At 32.7% G+C, this 19,539-nt stretch overlaps 1 protein-coding gene across 1 annotated transcript; it reads left to right on the top strand.

Moving 5' to 3' along the window:
* Positions 1–13,986: 13,986 nt before the first annotated feature.
* On the top strand, positions 13,987–19,292 carry LOC132717842 (uncharacterized). Its single transcript, XM_060701416.1, has 4 exons — positions 13,987–14,371; positions 16,278–16,505; positions 17,129–17,582; positions 17,859–19,292. The coding sequence occupies exons 1-4, from the start codon at positions 14,113–14,115 to the stop codon at positions 17,860–17,862; spliced, it is 945 nt and encodes a 314-aa protein (XP_060557399.1). The 5' UTR covers positions 13,987–14,112; the 3' UTR covers positions 17,863–19,292.
* Positions 19,293–19,539: the final 247 nt, after the last annotated feature.

Here is a 19,539-nt window from a genome sequence, read left to right as displayed (position 1 = left end):
TCCATCCATCCATCCCACCTCTGAGACACAGCTTTAACTACATGTAATTATTTTTATAGCCGTACGTGTCAGAGGGAAACATAAAAATATAATATCTACACATCAATTGGAAGAAAGTCTACTAAACTTAAACAAAATAGTAAAACTTTTAAAAGTTTTACAAATGCATTTTTAGCAAATTAAGTCCTACCACTGTAAATTTGATATGTCTGAACATTTGAAAATCATATGAATGCAATCTATGTACACGGATCTTAATTTTTGTGTAAAATAAATCCATGATACAGTGCTGCTGTTCTATATATATAATGCTGCTGTAATAATATATGAATAAAAGTAATTGAATTAAACACAAAAATAGGATTTTTCATCAATTTTTTTCAATCATGATACTCTTTAATCAGATAATGTCTCTGCTTTAATCATGCAATACCTGAAAGAAAATTCTCTGCGCTAGTTTAACAATTCTTTTTATGCCTTTTTAAAAAACAACAACAGAAAACCCCACATTATCTATCTTTCGTTAATGTCAAATCCCTCGCGGGGACGTACGTACACACGCGCGCGCGTACGCACACACACACGCGCGCACGCACGCACACACACACACCAGAGACGTTAAAATACTTATTGTATGTCTCTGAAACAACTAAAATCTGAAATTTGAGGCCTTTCACCCCATTTTTCACTTTGCTCAAATAAAAGAACTGTGCGCCGTACTTATTTAAAGCCAATTTATTTGGCTTAATAAGGCAGCTTTATCCGTTAAGCGATTGCCAATATTGTATTTTCCCGGTTGCAAGGACAAACAAACACAAACGAACATAGTGTAAGTCAAAACTGTCGATGTATTTTCCAAATACTTACAACTGCATGCATGCATCCAGTAGAGCCAAAAATTTCACGAAAATTAGCCTCCCGATTCATGCTAATTTTCATGAAAATTTTGAAAATGTATTTAAATGTGTATTACTGTATAGTAACCAAAAGAAAGCAATTTACACATTATCAATGGCACTTATTATCAAACCACGTAAATTACCAAAAAGTGGTCAAAATATGCATAAATAGCCTTTACTGCGTTAGTGACGCAGTAGAAATATAATTGTAAATAAAGAAAAATCAGTCATTAATCGCACATAATATGTAAAATATTACTTGAATTTTGAAAGTTTTTACTTTTACTTATACAACTTAGTACATCTTTTTCTCAAGTTTGATTTTATTGAAATATTTTGACTCATCTGGCGGGAAAATGTATCAAGATTTTCAAAAAAGCAAAATATTTACAATTCAAGTTATAATTTGCATGTTTACAATGTTATGGATGACCGATTTTGCTGTATTTATCACCATATAAGTGAGGGTTTTTTCTCCATTTTATAAACATAATAATTATTTGGTAATATACGTGGATTGAATGTGTTGTTTGCAATGTGTAAAGTACTAAATCTTTGTTCATATGAAAATATTTTTCTTTTAAAAAATACATTTCAAACTTTTCATGAAAATTATCATGAATCTGGGAGCGCGCTGCTTAAAAAATTCACAAGATCTGCATATTTTATTTTTAATGGTTTCATCACGGATTTATATTATAAATCCGTGGTTTCATTCACGGAAATATGGTATTTTTGACCAAATTACAGGTACAAGTGAAATGAATTGTTTTACTATTTGTTATAGTTTTTTAACAATAGATTCTGTTACATCTCATCTTGTGGTTTTCTTACAGTACGTGATATAGTTTGATTATACCTACGCCAACTGATATCTGTATAAAACATTCATATCTTTTTCTTACGAGATATTTACTAATTCGCCACACCTTAGAATGATTTGTTTAAGAAAATCTTGACTATATATATACACCTATATGGTTCTATATATGAGTGCCAAGTGTTTGAGCACTCATACACGGGACCTCGATTTAATGTCTCATCCGAAAGACTGTCAATCAGTTGGCCATGTCACCGAGTCAAATGTTGGCAGGTCACATCTCATGAATATTCATCATAAGATTTATGTTAATATTTATAATTCAAATGTACGTCAAGTGTACTTTTGTAGTGACGTTATAAATATTCAATATTAACCAAGTCAAGTAGTTTATACTTGAAAAATCTCTTTCTCTAATAACAGTCCAGGTGTAAGTATATATCTTACGTAGGATCTGACGACTTTGGCCAATGCAATCTTGATATTTTGAGCCGCGTCACGACAAAACCAACATAATGGGTTTGCGACCAGCATGGATCGCTTACCATCTCTATAACAAGTAGAGAAACTGATAGCGAACAGTATGGATCCTGATCAGACTGCGCGGATGCGCAGGCTGGTCTGGATCCATGCTGGTCGCAAACGTACAATGTTGTTTTTGTCATGACACGGCTCAATTTAAATCATCAAAATTCTTCTACTTGTATGGAGGCGTTTTGTTTATTGTTTATACACATCCATCGAAGAATGACATCCGGTATCGATACATCAGAGAAAAAATTGAAACCGGAAAATCACTTGTGAGGAGTAACAATAATGTATTGCCACGCACGGTCCACGTGGCATTGTATAATCTGTGTGGGACAAATAACCAATTTAGATTATAATTTTCCTCCCAAACTTTTTAAATATTTCATTATTTTTTAATAACCCTCATTCTACGGAAGAGCATTAGTGCCAGGTGTATGTTTTTTATTAACTCGAAATTTCGAGTTACTAACTCGAAATTTCGACTTACTTAACTCGAAATTTCGACTTACTTAACTCGAAATTTCGAGTTACTAACTCGAAATTTCGACTTACTAACTCGAAATTTCGACTTACTTATCTCGAAATTTCGAGTTACTAACTCGAAATTTCGACTTACTAACTCGAAATTTCGACTTACTAACTCGAAATTTCGACTTACTTATCTCGAAATTTCGAGTTACTAACTCGAAATTTCGACTTACTAACTCGAAATTTCGACTTACTAACTCGAAATTTCGACTTACTAACTCGAAATTTCGAGTTACTTATCTCGAAATTTCGACTTAGTAACTCGAAATTTCGACTTATTAACATTACAAGAATGGCCAAAGTTATTAGTTAGATGGTATAAGATATAGTAGGCAGTGCCTTTGAACGATGGAGATGGAGAAACGGGTGCCTGGACAAAAACTATTGAAATTTAACTTAAACTTAGTAATGGCATGTACACACCTGACCTAAAAAAAACAAGGCTTCCTTTAATTTGTACGTTCAGGCGTTCTTCAGACGTTGTATTGTATCCCATCTGTTCGAACATATCTTTTCACTAATCATATTCTTCTCATCCCTGTGAATAAAACGGTCCTATACTTCACGTGTGGGACATCTTAGGAAAGTATCGCGGCGTGGCCAAAATAGGGCGTGCTGAGGCCTTTGTCAAAATTGTTGGACTGACTATATTTCTTGTAAAATCGGATGCTTTTATATTATTCCCAACATATATATAACAACAAGTATCACTTTTATCAACTTTTATCAACACAATATCAAAGTATTAGTAAATAATGAATAATGTTACAAAAACATTATTAGTATAAAGAAACGTGACAGACTAACTGGCGTATACACGCCAATTAAAACTTATCTAACACATGATATTGCAAAGTTTACAATAGGGTGGGTTTTGGACTTGTTGTTTCTCCACATGAGGGTTGTATGTGTGCTTAAGAAAAAGAAACACCCGGTTAACACAGAAATGTGGAAAGTGTGATTTTACACCCCCCCCCCCCCCCCACAAAAAAGCGAAGGATATGTTCAGTATGTGTGGACAATTTGACCCTATAAAATTGTTCTGTTAAATAAATGTTAAAGGTGCTCTGTCAATGTGCAACAGCTACACACGAAAGAAAGTATCTTGAATTCAATCCTTGCTTTCACTGGCAACCAATGAAAGTCGTGCAATGTAAGTCGAAATTTCGAGTTAGTAACTCGAAATTTCGAGTTAGTAACTCGAAATTTCGAGATAAGTAACTCGAAATTTCGAGTTAGTAAGTCGAAATTTCGAGTTAGTAACTCGAAATTTCGAGTTATTAAAAAACATACACCTGGCACTAATGCTCTTCCGTATCATTCTGATTTGAAACCTATATAATTAAATGCAATGTACTGGGGGGGGGGGGGGTTTAATTAATATTTTTACGGAAAGTGAAACCGCGTGTTTCATGTATTAGCGCGGTTTTACCTTTTACCTTACGAAAAAATATTTTTTTATTGACCTCCCTCTAGAATGAACAGGATCTACGATAAATATCCCATAAAAGGTAATGAAAAATATTCTTTAAAAGTTATGACAGAAATAAAACCTCGACCTTCTTTTGTATTTGTAGATCACAAAAAAGTCACAAACAAGTCACGTGGTATAGGCATGGAAAATTCCAGACATGGTTTGTTTAAATGGTATACACTAGGCCGACTACACATAGAGAACCAAGGCTAATTGACATTGCTTATTGTACATTAAACAAATAAAACCTGCATTTCTCCTTCTTTTGATTAAAAAGAGATTTAGGTTTTTTGTTTAAGGAAGTTATCTTAAATTGTGTTGCCAAAATGACGCCGAAAAAAAGATTTCTTTTTTAAAAGAAAGGCAAAACCGACTTTGATTTTTTTCCAGAAAAAAGTAAATGATAAATAGAAGGCTACGACGCTGTAATTAAACAATGTCGCTCAAATGGAATTTTTTTGACAAACCCTGAATTCAATGACAAATGCTTTCGTTTATTCAGTGCATTTATATACATGTAACTTTTAAGTGCATTTTCTGATGTAATGCAATATTATACGAAAAACGGAGTTTGTTCTTAGTTGCTGTAGGTATAAATAAACACAAGCAAATGTACAGATACCCCTGTGTGTAATGACAACACTTAGGAAAGTGAAGAAGTAAACGTTATGAGGAAAAAACCTTTACAGGTGGTCTGTAAACAAATGAACGTTAACCAGAGGTTAATATATAATAGAATATATAATCACACCGACTAGCCTTGGTTTTTCCGCAATGAACACTTCTATTTGTGATTTGGCTCTTGTTGTGAAGTTTGGGGTGCAGTTGGTAGCAGTTGAAAGTGTTCAAGAATGTCGGGTCATTTAGTTGGTCAAGTACGATTTTAAATGTTTTAATTAATAGCACTATTTTCAAGTGTACACTTAAAGTGTGAAATCTAGTACACTGTGTATTGCACTATAAATATACATAAAAATATGCATTATATAGTCAATCGTCACCAAGCACTAGCATGGTGGAGTGCGGAGACAGCGGGAAAATGAGATTTTTTATACCTTTTGTCAGTCCCTGCTCTGCCGAGTCAATATAGCAGTTTTGTTTTGGCGCCAGAATCTGATTGTCATTTACCGGTGGCTTAAGCATCTTACGAGTAGGGTGAGTGTGTGTTTGGGCGGAGGGGGGGGGGGGTAAAATCCTAAATTTAAAGTCCTCGTAGGTTGCTAAGCCGGAATTACAATTGTTTGGTTCATTACGTAACAATTGTCAAAATGCGTAGAACCAGTTTTTATTCCATGATGACAAAACTAATCAATTATGTGATATTTGCATGAAATATTTTAAGCGTAACTTGGATTACATTCATGCATTTTTTTAAACTATCAATATTTTGGTTTTATGAAAAATTTCTTACTCATCTTGATCAGACGTTTAGCTTAAAATAATGATAAAAGTACCTGTAGTTGTTATATAAATAGATTCAAAACGTTTTTTGTTAATTTTCATTCGTTTGTCGAGACAATTTGAAAAATAAAGACAACCACAGAATATTGCGGTTCGCACTTTATGACTTGTGTATGGCGAACAAGCGGTCCGAACTTTTGACCCAGCCAATGTTTAAATGTTATTTTTAATATTAATTTTGAAAAGGCATTTTTTAAACATTTGTACGTGTTGCTTTCGTGACTATTGTAGGCTGTAACTATATCGACATGCATGTATAAGCGTTTTTGTTGCCCTCGTCTATTCTGTTATTTCAAAACCTCTGTCGCTCATCAAAATCAAATTTGCCATCCAAATTCTTTATAAAATAAAAAAAGGGTTTTATGACCGCAGGTTTTTCAGTGGAGGTTCAATTGTATCGAACATGAATTTGGACACTCTAAAATGATTCCCCTATCTATTAATGTATAGATCATCCGGGCATCTGAAAGCTATATTGATAGCTTCCTCACATAAAAGAACAAAATTTCCGGTTTACACACGACCCCACAAAGGTTAGCTCCCGATAACGGATGCTACTAGTTTGTCAATATTTGTTAATGCATGTTACATTTTTCACTTTCTTTTTGTATTTAATGTATCACCGTATATAGTGTACATAATATGAAAAGACAAGTGTGAAAACTTCATGAAAATACAGAATAAACCTATAAGATTCTGCATCCTCGATTTCTAAGACTATTAGCATTTTAAACGAACTTATGGAATCGTAATTGTTTCTAGACACAGTAACCTCCCCCATCCTGAATTTATGTAATGGACTCTTTAAATTATGTGTAATATTCCATGAGGGTTTATGCACTTTTCACATGCATTAACATCTACAGAAGCACGGGGACGCAGGATATTAAATTTTATAATTTTTAAAGCCCGAGGATATTGAAAGGCGCGCTAACAACATTTATCCATAAAGAGTATAAGTATGGTTCGGATATTACGCCTTACTTTATCTGTTGTTTTGTTGTTGATTTTGCTCTAGAAAAAACACCCTAGGTTTTGTCTTACTTTTCACGTGCTATCGCGTTATATATTTTGATAATGAAACTACCAGGCCGTCATTGCATTAAGCTATTTTACATGGCGCCCTGACCCACGCGTGATCGCGTATACAAGTCATGTTTTTTCTTCGGTAATGAATACTTACGAACAAGAATAACTGCTTCAGGCACAGACACAATTCTTAAATTTCCTAACCATCAGTTCAGGTCCTGGTAATGTCAAACTGCATCGGTTTGCAGACTTGTTGGACTTTTTTTTGTCGGATTTTTAAAGTGGTGACAAAGACTAAGCACTTCCGGTTCTAGTGATTACTGATAGGTAATATAAAATTATATAATTATGCAATGTACAATATTGTACAATGTATGCTGCATAAGACAGGAATGTTTTTAACAGGAATTCAGTTTTTATAAAAACATGATTTGCGTTTTAAGTTTGGAACGCAAAAGGTCAAAGCCTTGTTTACTTAGCGTGACTCTTGCGCGTGTTAGACCAAACTACAGCCCTTTCCTAGGTTTGTCAAAGATTTTAAATATAGGTGTATTAGTTAAATCAACAAAACAGGATCAGCGGAAGTTATTCCAACCTGTATTGCCCGTTACTGCAACTATCTGAAGGTTGTGTTATCAGTTAATTTAATAAAATATGCACGGTTTAGCCCCTTCATTAAACAAAACGTATCTGAAACGAATTCCACAAGTAAATAACATGTAAATATTTTGTCATCAGTGTATTCCGTCTTAATCGTACGGGTTTGTTAACGTTTAATTGATGATTACACCGGCAATGAGAATGAATTTCACATTGTCGGGGCTACTTATCTACGTTGTATTTAAGTATTTGAGAAAGAAAGTGAAAGAAACACATGAATTTAAATGCTCTCTAACAATACGGTACACACTGCAAGGAAAATGGGTGGGGAGTATGTGGGGGCGAGTATGTTGGGGTATTACTCACTTAACTGTTAATGTCATAATAATTGCGACTTTTCAGCATTACTGATGGAGATATACCCATCAGGAAGACCACTGATCTCCAATAAACTTGTACATTTGAGCCGTGTCGTGACAAAACCAACATAATGGGTTTGCGACCAGCATGGATCCAGACCAGCCTGCGCATCCGCGCAGTCTGATCAGGATACATGATGTTCGCTTACAAACCCTATTACAAGTAGAGAAACTGATAGCGAGCGAACAGTATGGATCCTGATCAGACTGCGCGGATGCGCAGGCTGGTCTGGATCCATGCCGGTCGCAAACGCATTACATTGGTTTTGTCGTGACGCGGCTCATTTATTGTATTATATCTCCACATGTAAGGATTACACACTGTTCTGTGGGAAAGAAAGGTATAAATTTTTAGTCCCAAATGTCCTTGAATATTATATTCTCACATATAATAATTTACCAATATTTCTACAGCTCCATTACCGTCATTATGGGATTCAAACCACAGCATTGTGGATGAACAAATAGTACGAAACCTGGAACTGTAACCACCTAGTATCATCGAGTGACCAGTATCGATTGATCTGATTGCTAAGAATTCAATTCCAAAAGAGCAATATGATGGGACATTTCTAAATGGAAGACCAGCATGAACGGAAAATTCTCAAAGGCAAGACTAAAACAGTAGGAAATGTATCGAAGCGAGACAAAAGACAATAGTAAACCTAAGGAACATTTTTTATCAAATCTGTAGCAAAATGAATGGACATTATATCTCAGGGCCACTGTCAAAATGAAGGAACATTTATCTAGGCCAAAACAAAACGAAGGGACATATCTACCAAGGTTGTAGCAAAATGAATGAACATTATATTTCAATGCCAAGACTTATGCGAAGAGACATTTCGTATGGACATAGCAAAAAGGGGAGTTACTACTATATCTAAAGGCGAGACCAAAATGAATGAACATTCATCAATGCCAGAGCAAAATAAAGGGCATTTCTCACGGAACGCGATAAGTGAAGGGACAATTCTAAAGATAAAGAGCTCCTAGAAAGGTTACCAAAATAGGGGGCCCATGACAATTCGTCGACAGACAATTTGCTGAATCACCCCTCTTAATTTATTTGTCGAATATTGTCGAAAGTTGTGCCTCGATATTAAAGGCACATTATGCCTCAGAAACAAATAACAAATAACCTTTTCTTACTTAAGAAGATTTTGTATATAAAAATAAAAAAACGTGAACATTATAACTGTTATATTTTTCTGGTCCTACGGGATCATTGATTCCGTCACTTTAAAGTGTTGAAACTCGAATACCGCTCAAGCCGGTGCTAAATCCGGGACGTGAGGGATGTTGTATTTTTTCATTATCCCTCATGCAGAGATTAAATCAGTTTTCATGTACTTTTGTTATGACATATGCTTCCAAAGGATCATATTTCATCCTAATTATTATAATTGACGTCTCAGTAGCGTAAATTAATGTGTCTTACTTTTGGTCACTCTTAGCGAGTACTTAAAACTAAGAAATAATCATGATGAAATATATATTTGATATGCTTCACCTTCTTATATATTTTTAACTTTTTCATTTAATTTCAGTATTCATTTTTGCTGTACATGTATTGAAAGTGACTGAACACACGTACGGTTTTATACAGCACAGACTTTAAAATAAAACCACAAATTTGAAACATGTTCATAAATTTTATTAGCACTTATGTAACATAATAGCCTTCTGAAAAAAAGACAGAAATTAATCATTAACAAAAGATTGAAATAGCTTGGTGATGAGAGAGATAAAAATGCAAGAGGAAAATGTTTAATATTAAATTACTGTAACCTTTATGACGTGCATGTGTCAATGATACGCGGCTTATTATAAAGTTAAAATTACGTAATAAGCGGTCAACATACTTTGCATGTACGTTAGATCCGCTTATTAAATATGGAAACATATTAATAAGATTTTTGGTGCGAAAATTAGTAAAAAATACCAATCCGAATCCTAAGATTATCTATACATGAGCCCGGAAATTAAAATAATCACGGATATAAATTTGATTAACATATCATGACTGAGGCAACGTTTGAAAAAAAATGAAAATTTATGGATCTAATTATTATCTATGTCCGGTTCCCTAATGAATTTGCTTGTGTTTTTCATGTCTTGACTGTGTTTAAAATATTTGAATTGTATCGAGAAGTAATTATCACAAAAGAGTTCCAAGTGATGTACCGGGTGGTAGTTATCATGGCGGTACTTATCATGAGCAGGGTTCTAGTTCATAATTAGCATGATAGTTCTGACTGGCAGTTATCATAACCAGTGTTTCTTCTTTTTATATGCCGGGTCATTGTTATCAAAACCAGTGTTTCAACTGATAGTTATCATAATCAGTGTTCCAAGTGGTGTGTCAACTGGTAGTTATCATAATCAGTGTCCATATTCAAAGATCAGCATTTTTCATTACCCCTTTTCATATTCAAATATCGACTACAACCGGTTTTGAAATCGATATGTCTGGTGTTAGTTATCATAACTAGTGTTCTAATTTATATATCGACGGGTAGTTATCATAAACAGTGTTCCAATTTATATATCGACTTGATGGTTATCATAACCAGTGTTCCAATTTATATTTCGACTGGTAGTTATCATAACCAGTGTTCCAATTTATATATAAACTGATGGTTATCATAGCCAGTGTTCCAATTTATATATCGACTGTTAGTTATCATAACTAGTGTTCTAATTTTTATATCGACGGGTAGTTATCATAAACAGTGTTCCAATTTATATATCGACTGATGGTTATCATAACCAGTGTTCCAATTTATATATCGACTGGTAGTTATCATAAACAGTGTTCCAATTTATATATCGACTGATGGTTATCATAACCAGTGTTCCAATTTATATTTCGACTGGTAGTTATCATAACCAGTGTTCCAATTTATATATCGACTGGTAGTTATCATAACCAGTTTTCCAATTTATATATCGACTTGTAGTTATCATAACCAGTGTTCCAATTTATATATCGACTGATGGTTATCATAACCAGTGTTCCAATTTATATATCGACTGGTAGTTATCATAACTAGTGCTCTAATTTATATATCGACGGGAAGTTATCATAAACAGTGTTCCAATTTATATATCGACTGATGGTTATCATAACCAGTGTTCCAATTTATATATCGACTGGTAGTTATCATCACCAGTGTTCCAATTTATATATCGACTGGTAGTTATCATAAACAGTGTTCCAATTTATATATCGACTGATGGTTATCATAACCAGTGTTCCAATTTATATATCGACTGGTAGTTATCATAACCAGTGTTCCAATTTATATATCGACTGGTAGTTATCATAACCAGTGTTCCAATTTATATATCGACTGATGTTATCATAACCAGTGTTCCAATTTATATATCGACTGGTAGTTATCATAACTAGTGTTCTCATTTATATATCGACGGGTAGTTATCATAAACAGTGTTCCAATTTATATATCGACTGATGGTTATCATAACCAGTGTCCCAATTTATATATCGACTGGTAGTTATCATAAACAGTGTTCCAATTTATATATCGAGTGATGGTTATCATAACTAGTGTTCTAATTTATATATCGACGGGTAGTTATCATAAACAGTGTTCCAATTTATATATCGAGTGATGGTTATCATAGCCAGTGTTCCAATTTATATATCGACTGGTAGTTATCATAACCAGTGTTCCAATTCATATTTCGACTGGTAGTTATCATAACTAGTGTTCCAATTTATATATCGACTGATTGTTATCATAGCCAGTGTTCCAATTTATATATCGACGGGTAGTTATCATAACTAGTGTTCTAATTTATATATCGACGGGTAGTTATCATAACCAGTGTTCCAATTTATATATCGACGGGTAGTTATCATAACCAGTGTTCCAATTTATATATCGACTGGTAGTTATCATAACCAGTGTTCCAATTTATATATCGACTGGTAGTTATCATAACCACTGTTCCAATTTATATATCGACTGGTAGTTATCATAACCAGTGTTCCAATTTATATATCGACTGGTAGTTACCATTACCATATTTGAAATTGATAAAATGGTTGGTAGTTATTCTGATCTAATTTTTGAGAAATTGAATGGTAACTTTCCCTATTTCGAATTATTATTGATAAAAAATGTGAACTTTTTTTTGCCTAAATGTCGAACTTCTATTTGACTCTTTTGTATTTCATCGATATTTACGCATTAATATGTCTTATCATTCGTGTGTTTTGTGCCTTAAACATCGAGTATATTGATGAGGAAACACTCGAAACATTAAACGACAATTATTTAACAATGGTGTAAAACATTAACAAACCTTCCAAAAATATATGATAAAACAGAAAAGAGCATGTCAAGTCAAGTCAAATATTATTTTTTGTCAAAACAAATATATGTTCATCGCCAAATAACATTTTTACATTACATAAGAAAAGTATGGTAGACAGTTAACAAAACTACTATAAAAATATCAAAATGTCTATAGGAGTCACAGAAGTAAATACAGAATATATTAATATAGGAACAAATACCTACATATATAAAATCAACTGTTTGAGCTTCTCTCATACATAGCACAATAAATAAACTTAGCTTAATTAACAATTCCATCCTTTTGCGGAGATTGCGTACTAGTAATAGATATAAATCTATTGATGGTTTATTTAAAATGGCATGCAAAATAGCATTCTATAACACACAAACATAAAATTTCATTTCAAGTACAAATCTGCTAAAAATGTAAGTTGACACAGCCATCACTTTTTTTAAAGGTTAAAAAGGTTTCAAAACATGTTGTCTTGAAAATTTTAGTCAGAATTTGACGTCGGGGAACTTTTGATTTTGTAATGATACCGATATTTTCGGAACGCATGGGAATTATCTATCACATTGGCGGAGCAAACAATGGATATTTTAATTAATGAAGTTGGTGTTTAAGACAATATCAGCAAAATTGTTCGTGGGCAGAATAATCTTAAACATGAAAGTCTAAATATATATGATAATGATAAAATTTACCTTTGAAAGAAATTCACATGTATATTCAATATTATAGTCTTGTGTACAGTTATCTTTAGACGTTGCAAATTCAACACAAGAATACGACATATCATTACCCCACCGCTGTACCTCTATTAAATTTTAATAAATGATGTCTAATTAAGAAAAGAAAATACGAAAAATATAAGGTAAATAAAAGATGAATTAAATGAAAATAAGTCTATGAATAGCATAAATGTATACATTTATGTAAATCGATTGCTTGTTTTCGGAGTTTTTCCTCAGTTTGATATAATGTAAAAGAAACACAGTTTAGTGAAATTGTCATTTATTTAAAGGTACATTATGCCTCAGCAACGAATGAATTTTTACCTCTTTACAAAGGGAAAACATGAGTTTTATAATGTTTAAATAATAGTAAAAAGCACGAAGGATGCTTGTTTTCTTGAGAAAGTCTGGTTAAACGTGAAATAATTTGTCATGAATTAAAGAAACATTATGTAAAAGTATTTTGACTTCCATACATATAATACTAAATGACTATAACTGTACAAATTACCAAAAAGAAACAACAGAAAAATATGGTTCAAGAAATTGGCCAGTGAGTTACTTTTTAGAAACTTCATAAGTAGACCAAAAATTAAAAGTTTTTGACAACTAACGAAAAATTATTCCTGAGTCATAATGGACCTTTAATAATTAAATGACGGGGTAACGCATAATAAGGTAATAAATGTATATGTAGAAAAAAATATAAAGAAAAATATATTATCAACAAAAAAAAAACAAAAGGCGTAAATGAAATATTTCAATACAATTAATTTACGCGCATAATTATTAATTGTTGTGGGAAAATAATTTGAATGAAAAATCTGAATGAAATTGTCAATCCGCCTTAGATAATCTACCGCAAATTGTCTATATTTAGTTTTCACATATCTATTTCGCTTAATTCATTTGCTTATCAGCCAGGATGACATAACAAATTAAACACAATTAGCGTGCGTTGCACAGGAGTATTTTACAAAAATATGCGGACCGATTTGCATAATTAATTTCCGTAGGTGTACGTAATGCGCACGCGGTTTGTTGTCTCTTTAACTTCCGACACTACGTCATTTTTGCGGGCCTGTTCTGTTTACACAGCAAAGATAGCCCGGCCCAAAGGTGGGCCCGATTCATATAAAACAAGGCAATTGACAGAGTGTGTTCATTATCCACTGAAAGTTTACTTCGTAAACATATCACAAACACGATAAAAACTTTCAGTAAAGTCGGAAAATTTTACAGAGTTTAAGAAACTTCACTTCGAAAAAAACAACACAAACTGAAAATGTTTGTATACGGAGCAATTTTATTCATTACACTTGGCGTTGTAAGAGCCGATCTACCAAAATGCGTTGCAGGAAAGTATCAGATTATTCCGAAATTGGACTGCACCGGATATTACCTATGCGTTTTCGGAAAACCCGTGGAAATGCCAGACTGTCCCCCTGGTTCAGCGTTCAGCACGTCTGCGCACGTGTGCGTTCCTAAAGATAGCATATACGACGACTGTAAACTAGATGTTATGCCAACAGTTCCAGACCTCGGTAAGACCTTTGGATATTTATCTTTTTATATTCATTGCCTGATAGCTGAGTATTTTCAAAATTCAGATCGTCCACTGTCTAGGTAAAAAAATATAAATAAATAAAAAGAAAATGAAACGAATTTCTATTAGATGTTCAATGCATCAAACCAAAAAATGACATGCAAGGAATAAAACTTTCGGTACGGTCAATAAAACTTTACAGAATCACAAGTCAATCGATCTGTGATTTACACATTTGATTTCTTACGTATATATTTTTTCATTGTCCGCGATATCGTATTCATTTTTTTTATGTTTTACTATAACCATGGTATATGTTCCTCCTTGTTAATTTGTTCATAATCAGTTTAGATAACTCAAAAACAAAACTTTGATTGAAAATTGAAAATGAAAATGATATTGTATAGAAGTATACAGTTGTAAATTCCAATTAATAAACATTACAATATATGCTAGAAATAGATATCAAATAGAAGTTAGTAATGCTTATTAATAAAACATAAAAGTATTTATATGCGATAAAAATTACGATCTTAAGAAAAAAATGTGCGATTTGAGAATAAATTATTTTCTAACAGTATTAAACGAGTATTGTATTAAGTAGGAAAGAAGTCACATCATGATTTTTGTGAAATATAATTCTTACAATGAGACCTTTTAATTATATCATTGAAACCTTTTTCTTTTCCATTGTGTTGCTTACCGCAATTTAAATTTAATTAAGTCATACATGTTTTTTGTTTTATATCTAATATATGATTGATAATAAAAAAACTGTATGTACGAAATGATGAATAAACAGACCTTAAAATGTTTAAAAATCTGTACCGATGTCTAACTAGAAGTGGAGAAAATTACAATTAGCTTTGAGCTTTCAGTTTAATCCACTTTATCATGATTTTGTATAAATTGTGTGTTTCATGTGTTGTATTGTAACTTATGTTCAAACCAAAATGTTTAAACAAATGGGAAAAAATATAGAAAAATACAAATATGTATCATGAAATATATAGTTACAACATGTTTTGAAACATTCTGGTTATTTATAATAAATTATGTTTACAATGAGGCCTGGCGAAATTTACAATTTTAGATTTGTTTAACATGACGAATTGTCATGATGCCGATTCATTAATTCTCAAAACGAGGCTAACTATCCTAAAACATGCTTGATGTAAACGCTTGATTATTTTAACACTTGTAAACATATCCATTAAAGAATATATTCTAATTCTGTTGACATATTTTCAATTGGACAAAGGGAATCTTAATTGAATATCATCAATTAAACGCGCATAAAAATGGGAGGTTTCATTCATTTAAATATTTCATTGCTGATTGATTCAAATAGGTTTTTAAACAATTTAAAATATGGAAAACATGTTGTTTTTCTTTTTGAAATGACATCACAATCAATTGTTATTTGTTTACACAGTTAACGGGGCTTATCAAGCGTCAAGAATGACTTTTACAAAATAAACGAGAGAAAACAACAGTTTTTGACAAGTTTTCATTAGATCTACTTTGCATATTGTATATATGATTTATTATTATTTCATGAACTGTTAATCATGTGTTTTTATTCAATGAGCCGCGTCACGACAAAACCAACATAGTGCGTTTGCGACCAGCATGGATCCAGACCAGCCTGCGCCTCCGCGCAGTCTGATCAGGATCCATGCTGTTCGCTTACAAACTCTATTACAAGTAGAGAAACTGATGGCAAACAGTATGGATCCTGATCAGACTGCGCAGACTGGATCCATGCTGGTCGCAAACGCATAACGTTGGTTTTGTCGTGACCTGGCTCAAATAGTTACTGTTAAGAAATTCTTTCTATTATACCAATTTCTATAAATTTCTTATCTCAACAATTATGAATTTTAACAATTATGATATTACAGGTCCATTGACTATCGCAGAGCAGTGTCATGTAAAGGGCGGATTAATTCCTCACCCCGACGAGTGCCAAGCATATTATAACTGCAGTCACTGGTACGAGTCCGTGCCAAGACACTTTGAACAACACTTGCAAGAGTGCCCCTACCCTCAGCTCTTCAGTTCAGAGACCGGAAAATGTGAACATTTCGAAGACGTAAAATGCGGAGAACGAAAGGTCTTTAAAAACGGATGTAAGTACGGCTTTAAATGTATTTAATTAAGGTAAATTGTACAAAACGTTTGCAACATCGGTTTTCATTGAACACTAGTGACGCCAAATAATTATCACAAGTTACAAATTTAAGATTTTCTTAGATAAAGCAAAAAATTATGCAGTTATTTTTCGTTAAAAAGATTAACTTTATTACGGTTATATGGCCTAAAAGACGAGGTTATATAGGCTCCAAACGTTTTTCACGGATTCATATAACCTTTCAAAATTCTTTATAACTAATAATTTATTCATGTTTACATTCCGAAGGTTTAATAAATTTATTTGAACAATAAGATTTTGATTCAATATGCTTCTATTTGACCGAATGACCATTTTAAAACTTACGACGGTCAAGCATATGTAAATAGATTTCATCAAATTAATTTAAATAATCTCTCGGTACTTATAAAACAAACAGTTCCATTATTTTTGTTCGCCTTGTTTATTGTCTTTAATTTATTTAATAATCATATTAAGAGGTTTTCGCATTAACAAACAGTTCATTCTTTTTAACGAATTAACATTGGTCTATCAATGAAAGTGTTCATAGTCAATAAGCCAAAAAAACTAAATATTAAGTTTTATATTTCACAATTATAGGCAATTACAGAAGAAATCAATGCCCAGTCGCCCACTGTGTCCCGTGCAGTGTAAGATTACCAAGCTGCGAAGGAAAGCCCGACGGAATCCATGCCCATGAAGTCAAACTGTGGAGCCCATACTTTGTCGACTGCTACAAAGAACGCACTATTTCGGAAAGAATATGCAAAGCAGACGAACATGGACGAACGCAGATTTTCAACCCGGAACTAAACGAATGCGTTTCAATGGACCAAATTCCACGTGCTCACGGCGGTATGATGCCAGACTGCACCAATTTAGCTGACGGGTTCTACCTCGATGAGTTTGGTCGCTGTGACCGGTACACTGTCTGCAGAGGGGGCAAGTTTTCAAATTTTGTGAAATGTCAGCCTGGCGAGACTTTTGATGCTTTCCATGATGTGTGCATGCCCGAAAAGAAGACATGTGGCCCGTGTGGAAACAGATCCGATTGGTGAGTCAGTTTGAAACTTTCAGAATAAATAGATAATGCTATGATAGCGCAACTTTTAATATATATTTCTGGCGATGTACTGTATCTTTTCATTTACAAATCACTAAAGAGCTATCAATTCCTTTCTAAATATATGTATTTAATCAATAACCATATGTAAGTTTTGTGACAATATTACATCTTTGAAGTAGAAAATGTAATTTCTTTATTAATTCAATGTTCATTATCTCTTTCAATATATTCGAAATTGAAATGACATCTTTTTTATTCTTTCAGCTAAAGTGAGAACGACGAAGACATTTTGAGGGATAACGTGGCGTCACTCAACAACGTCATGTTATTACAGTTTATGGAAAAAGGCGTTGAATGTTTCGTGCTGAAAAGCAATGTAATAGCAGATGAAATGTTTCTTTAGACACATGACTTTGTATTATATCTGTGATATTTTCATTATTTATTAGTTTATTCTGTCGTTCTTTTCATTTTGGGTAATTTTGTTGTTTGTATTAACACATCGGTCACTTTATTGTGTAAGTTTTCAATCATATCTATGTTTGAAGTATTTCTGTTAATAAAACGATCAGGGATCAACCTTCATACATTTTCGAGCAACGCCTTTCAATGGTTCTTAAACATTGTTTTTAAAGAAGAAATGTATGTCTAACGTCTACTTATAGAAACGAAATCACGAATCATGTTATAGGCAATTAATCCATAATGAGTTCTTAAAACTCCGGCATATTTCGACATTTTCGGTGTCTTATATAAATAATAAGCGTCAATGGAATCGGGACTAATAAAAAATCTAGTGGCTCAAACGCTTTCCAAATAAATATGAGATACGGAAAATGACGGAGTTGTCCGAATTTGAACGAGTATGCAATGGAGGTACTACCTTAATAAGTTTATTTACATGTCTAATACATTATGATACATTAAATTTTATTTGCAACAATTACATGCATGAAAATACAAATGTAATTATGTGAACTAATAATTATGTTCTTTTTTGCTTTAAAATTGTGAATATTAGAAATTAAATTGTGTACATAATTTCAAACAAAGCGAAACATGCATTCTTGTTCAAAAACATTCTGTTGTTAGAAATAACATTCGAAAAGTTGTTCTATAGACACAATCTCCTGTTTGTTTAATGTAAACAATATATGTATACAAGAAAATTGGATTAATTTGAAACATAAAATGCATTTTGCGAGTTTGTTTTTTAAATTTTAATAATGAAATGCGTAAAAATGGCGTAGAAAAAAGTATAAATATGATGTGTAAATTGCATTTTGTCATTTTAACTGAAGAACTTATTATCTATTTGTTTAGTATAAAAAATGAAGTTAGGCCCCGATCTGATTTGCGAAAAAAAAAAATTTTCTTGTTAAATAACCACTGTTCAATGTATTGACATTTTAATGTAAAAATACAGATCGTGAAATAGATTTCAAAAATAAGTACCCCATGATTTTTTAAAGAAACATTTAGTTTTTCAAGATACTTTAAGAACTACAAGTATTGTTACTTTGACACTTCTTTTCAGAATAATAGTCAGTTAGTTATGTTAAGTCACTGTCGGCATATATTTTGCTAGTTTTATATTTATGATATTTACGCAAATGCAAATTATGTAGAAAGTTGACAAAATAATGTCTTTGATTTATGAAATCCAACTGATCTTGCAATAAATTCTATGTACACACATTTTGTCTTCATTTTATTTATTTACAAATATCTTCGCAATAAATTGGCTGCGTCTTCCGCAGTAGATCTCCATCTAATGGACTTGCCCAGTAACACACCGTATTACCGGCGGCAGTGATGGCAGATCACTGCAGTGATGGCAGATATCTGAAAATTACCGATCGATACAGGTAGGTTATAAATTTGGTTGGTTTAATTATATTACACAAATACGGCCCATTTCATTGCTATAAAACTATTGTCCATT

This window comes from Ruditapes philippinarum, unplaced genomic scaffold, assembly GCF_026571515.1.
Source record: "Ruditapes philippinarum isolate M1 unplaced genomic scaffold, ASM2657151v2 ctg342_1_1_1_1, whole genome shotgun sequence".
NCBI lineage: Eukaryota > Metazoa > Mollusca > Bivalvia > Venerida > Veneridae > Ruditapes > Ruditapes philippinarum.
This window is presented reverse-complemented; position numbering and strand designations above follow the sequence as displayed.

What these genes read in the sequence shown, in the direction of transcription:
- LOC132717842 (XM_060701416.1), top strand. Translation starts at nt 14,113, where the DNA reads ATGTTTGTATACGGAGCAATTTTATTCATTACACTTGGCGTTGTAAGA. An exon ending in GCCAACAGTTCCAGACCTCG is followed by an intron (nt 14,372 to 16,277) that starts GTAAGACCTTTG and finishes ATGATATTACAG; the next exon opens with GTCCATTGACTATCGCAGAG. An exon ending in AAAGGTCTTTAAAAACGGAT is followed by an intron (nt 16,506 to 17,128) that starts GTAAGTACGGCT and finishes TCACAATTATAG; the next exon opens with GCAATTACAGAAGAAATCAA.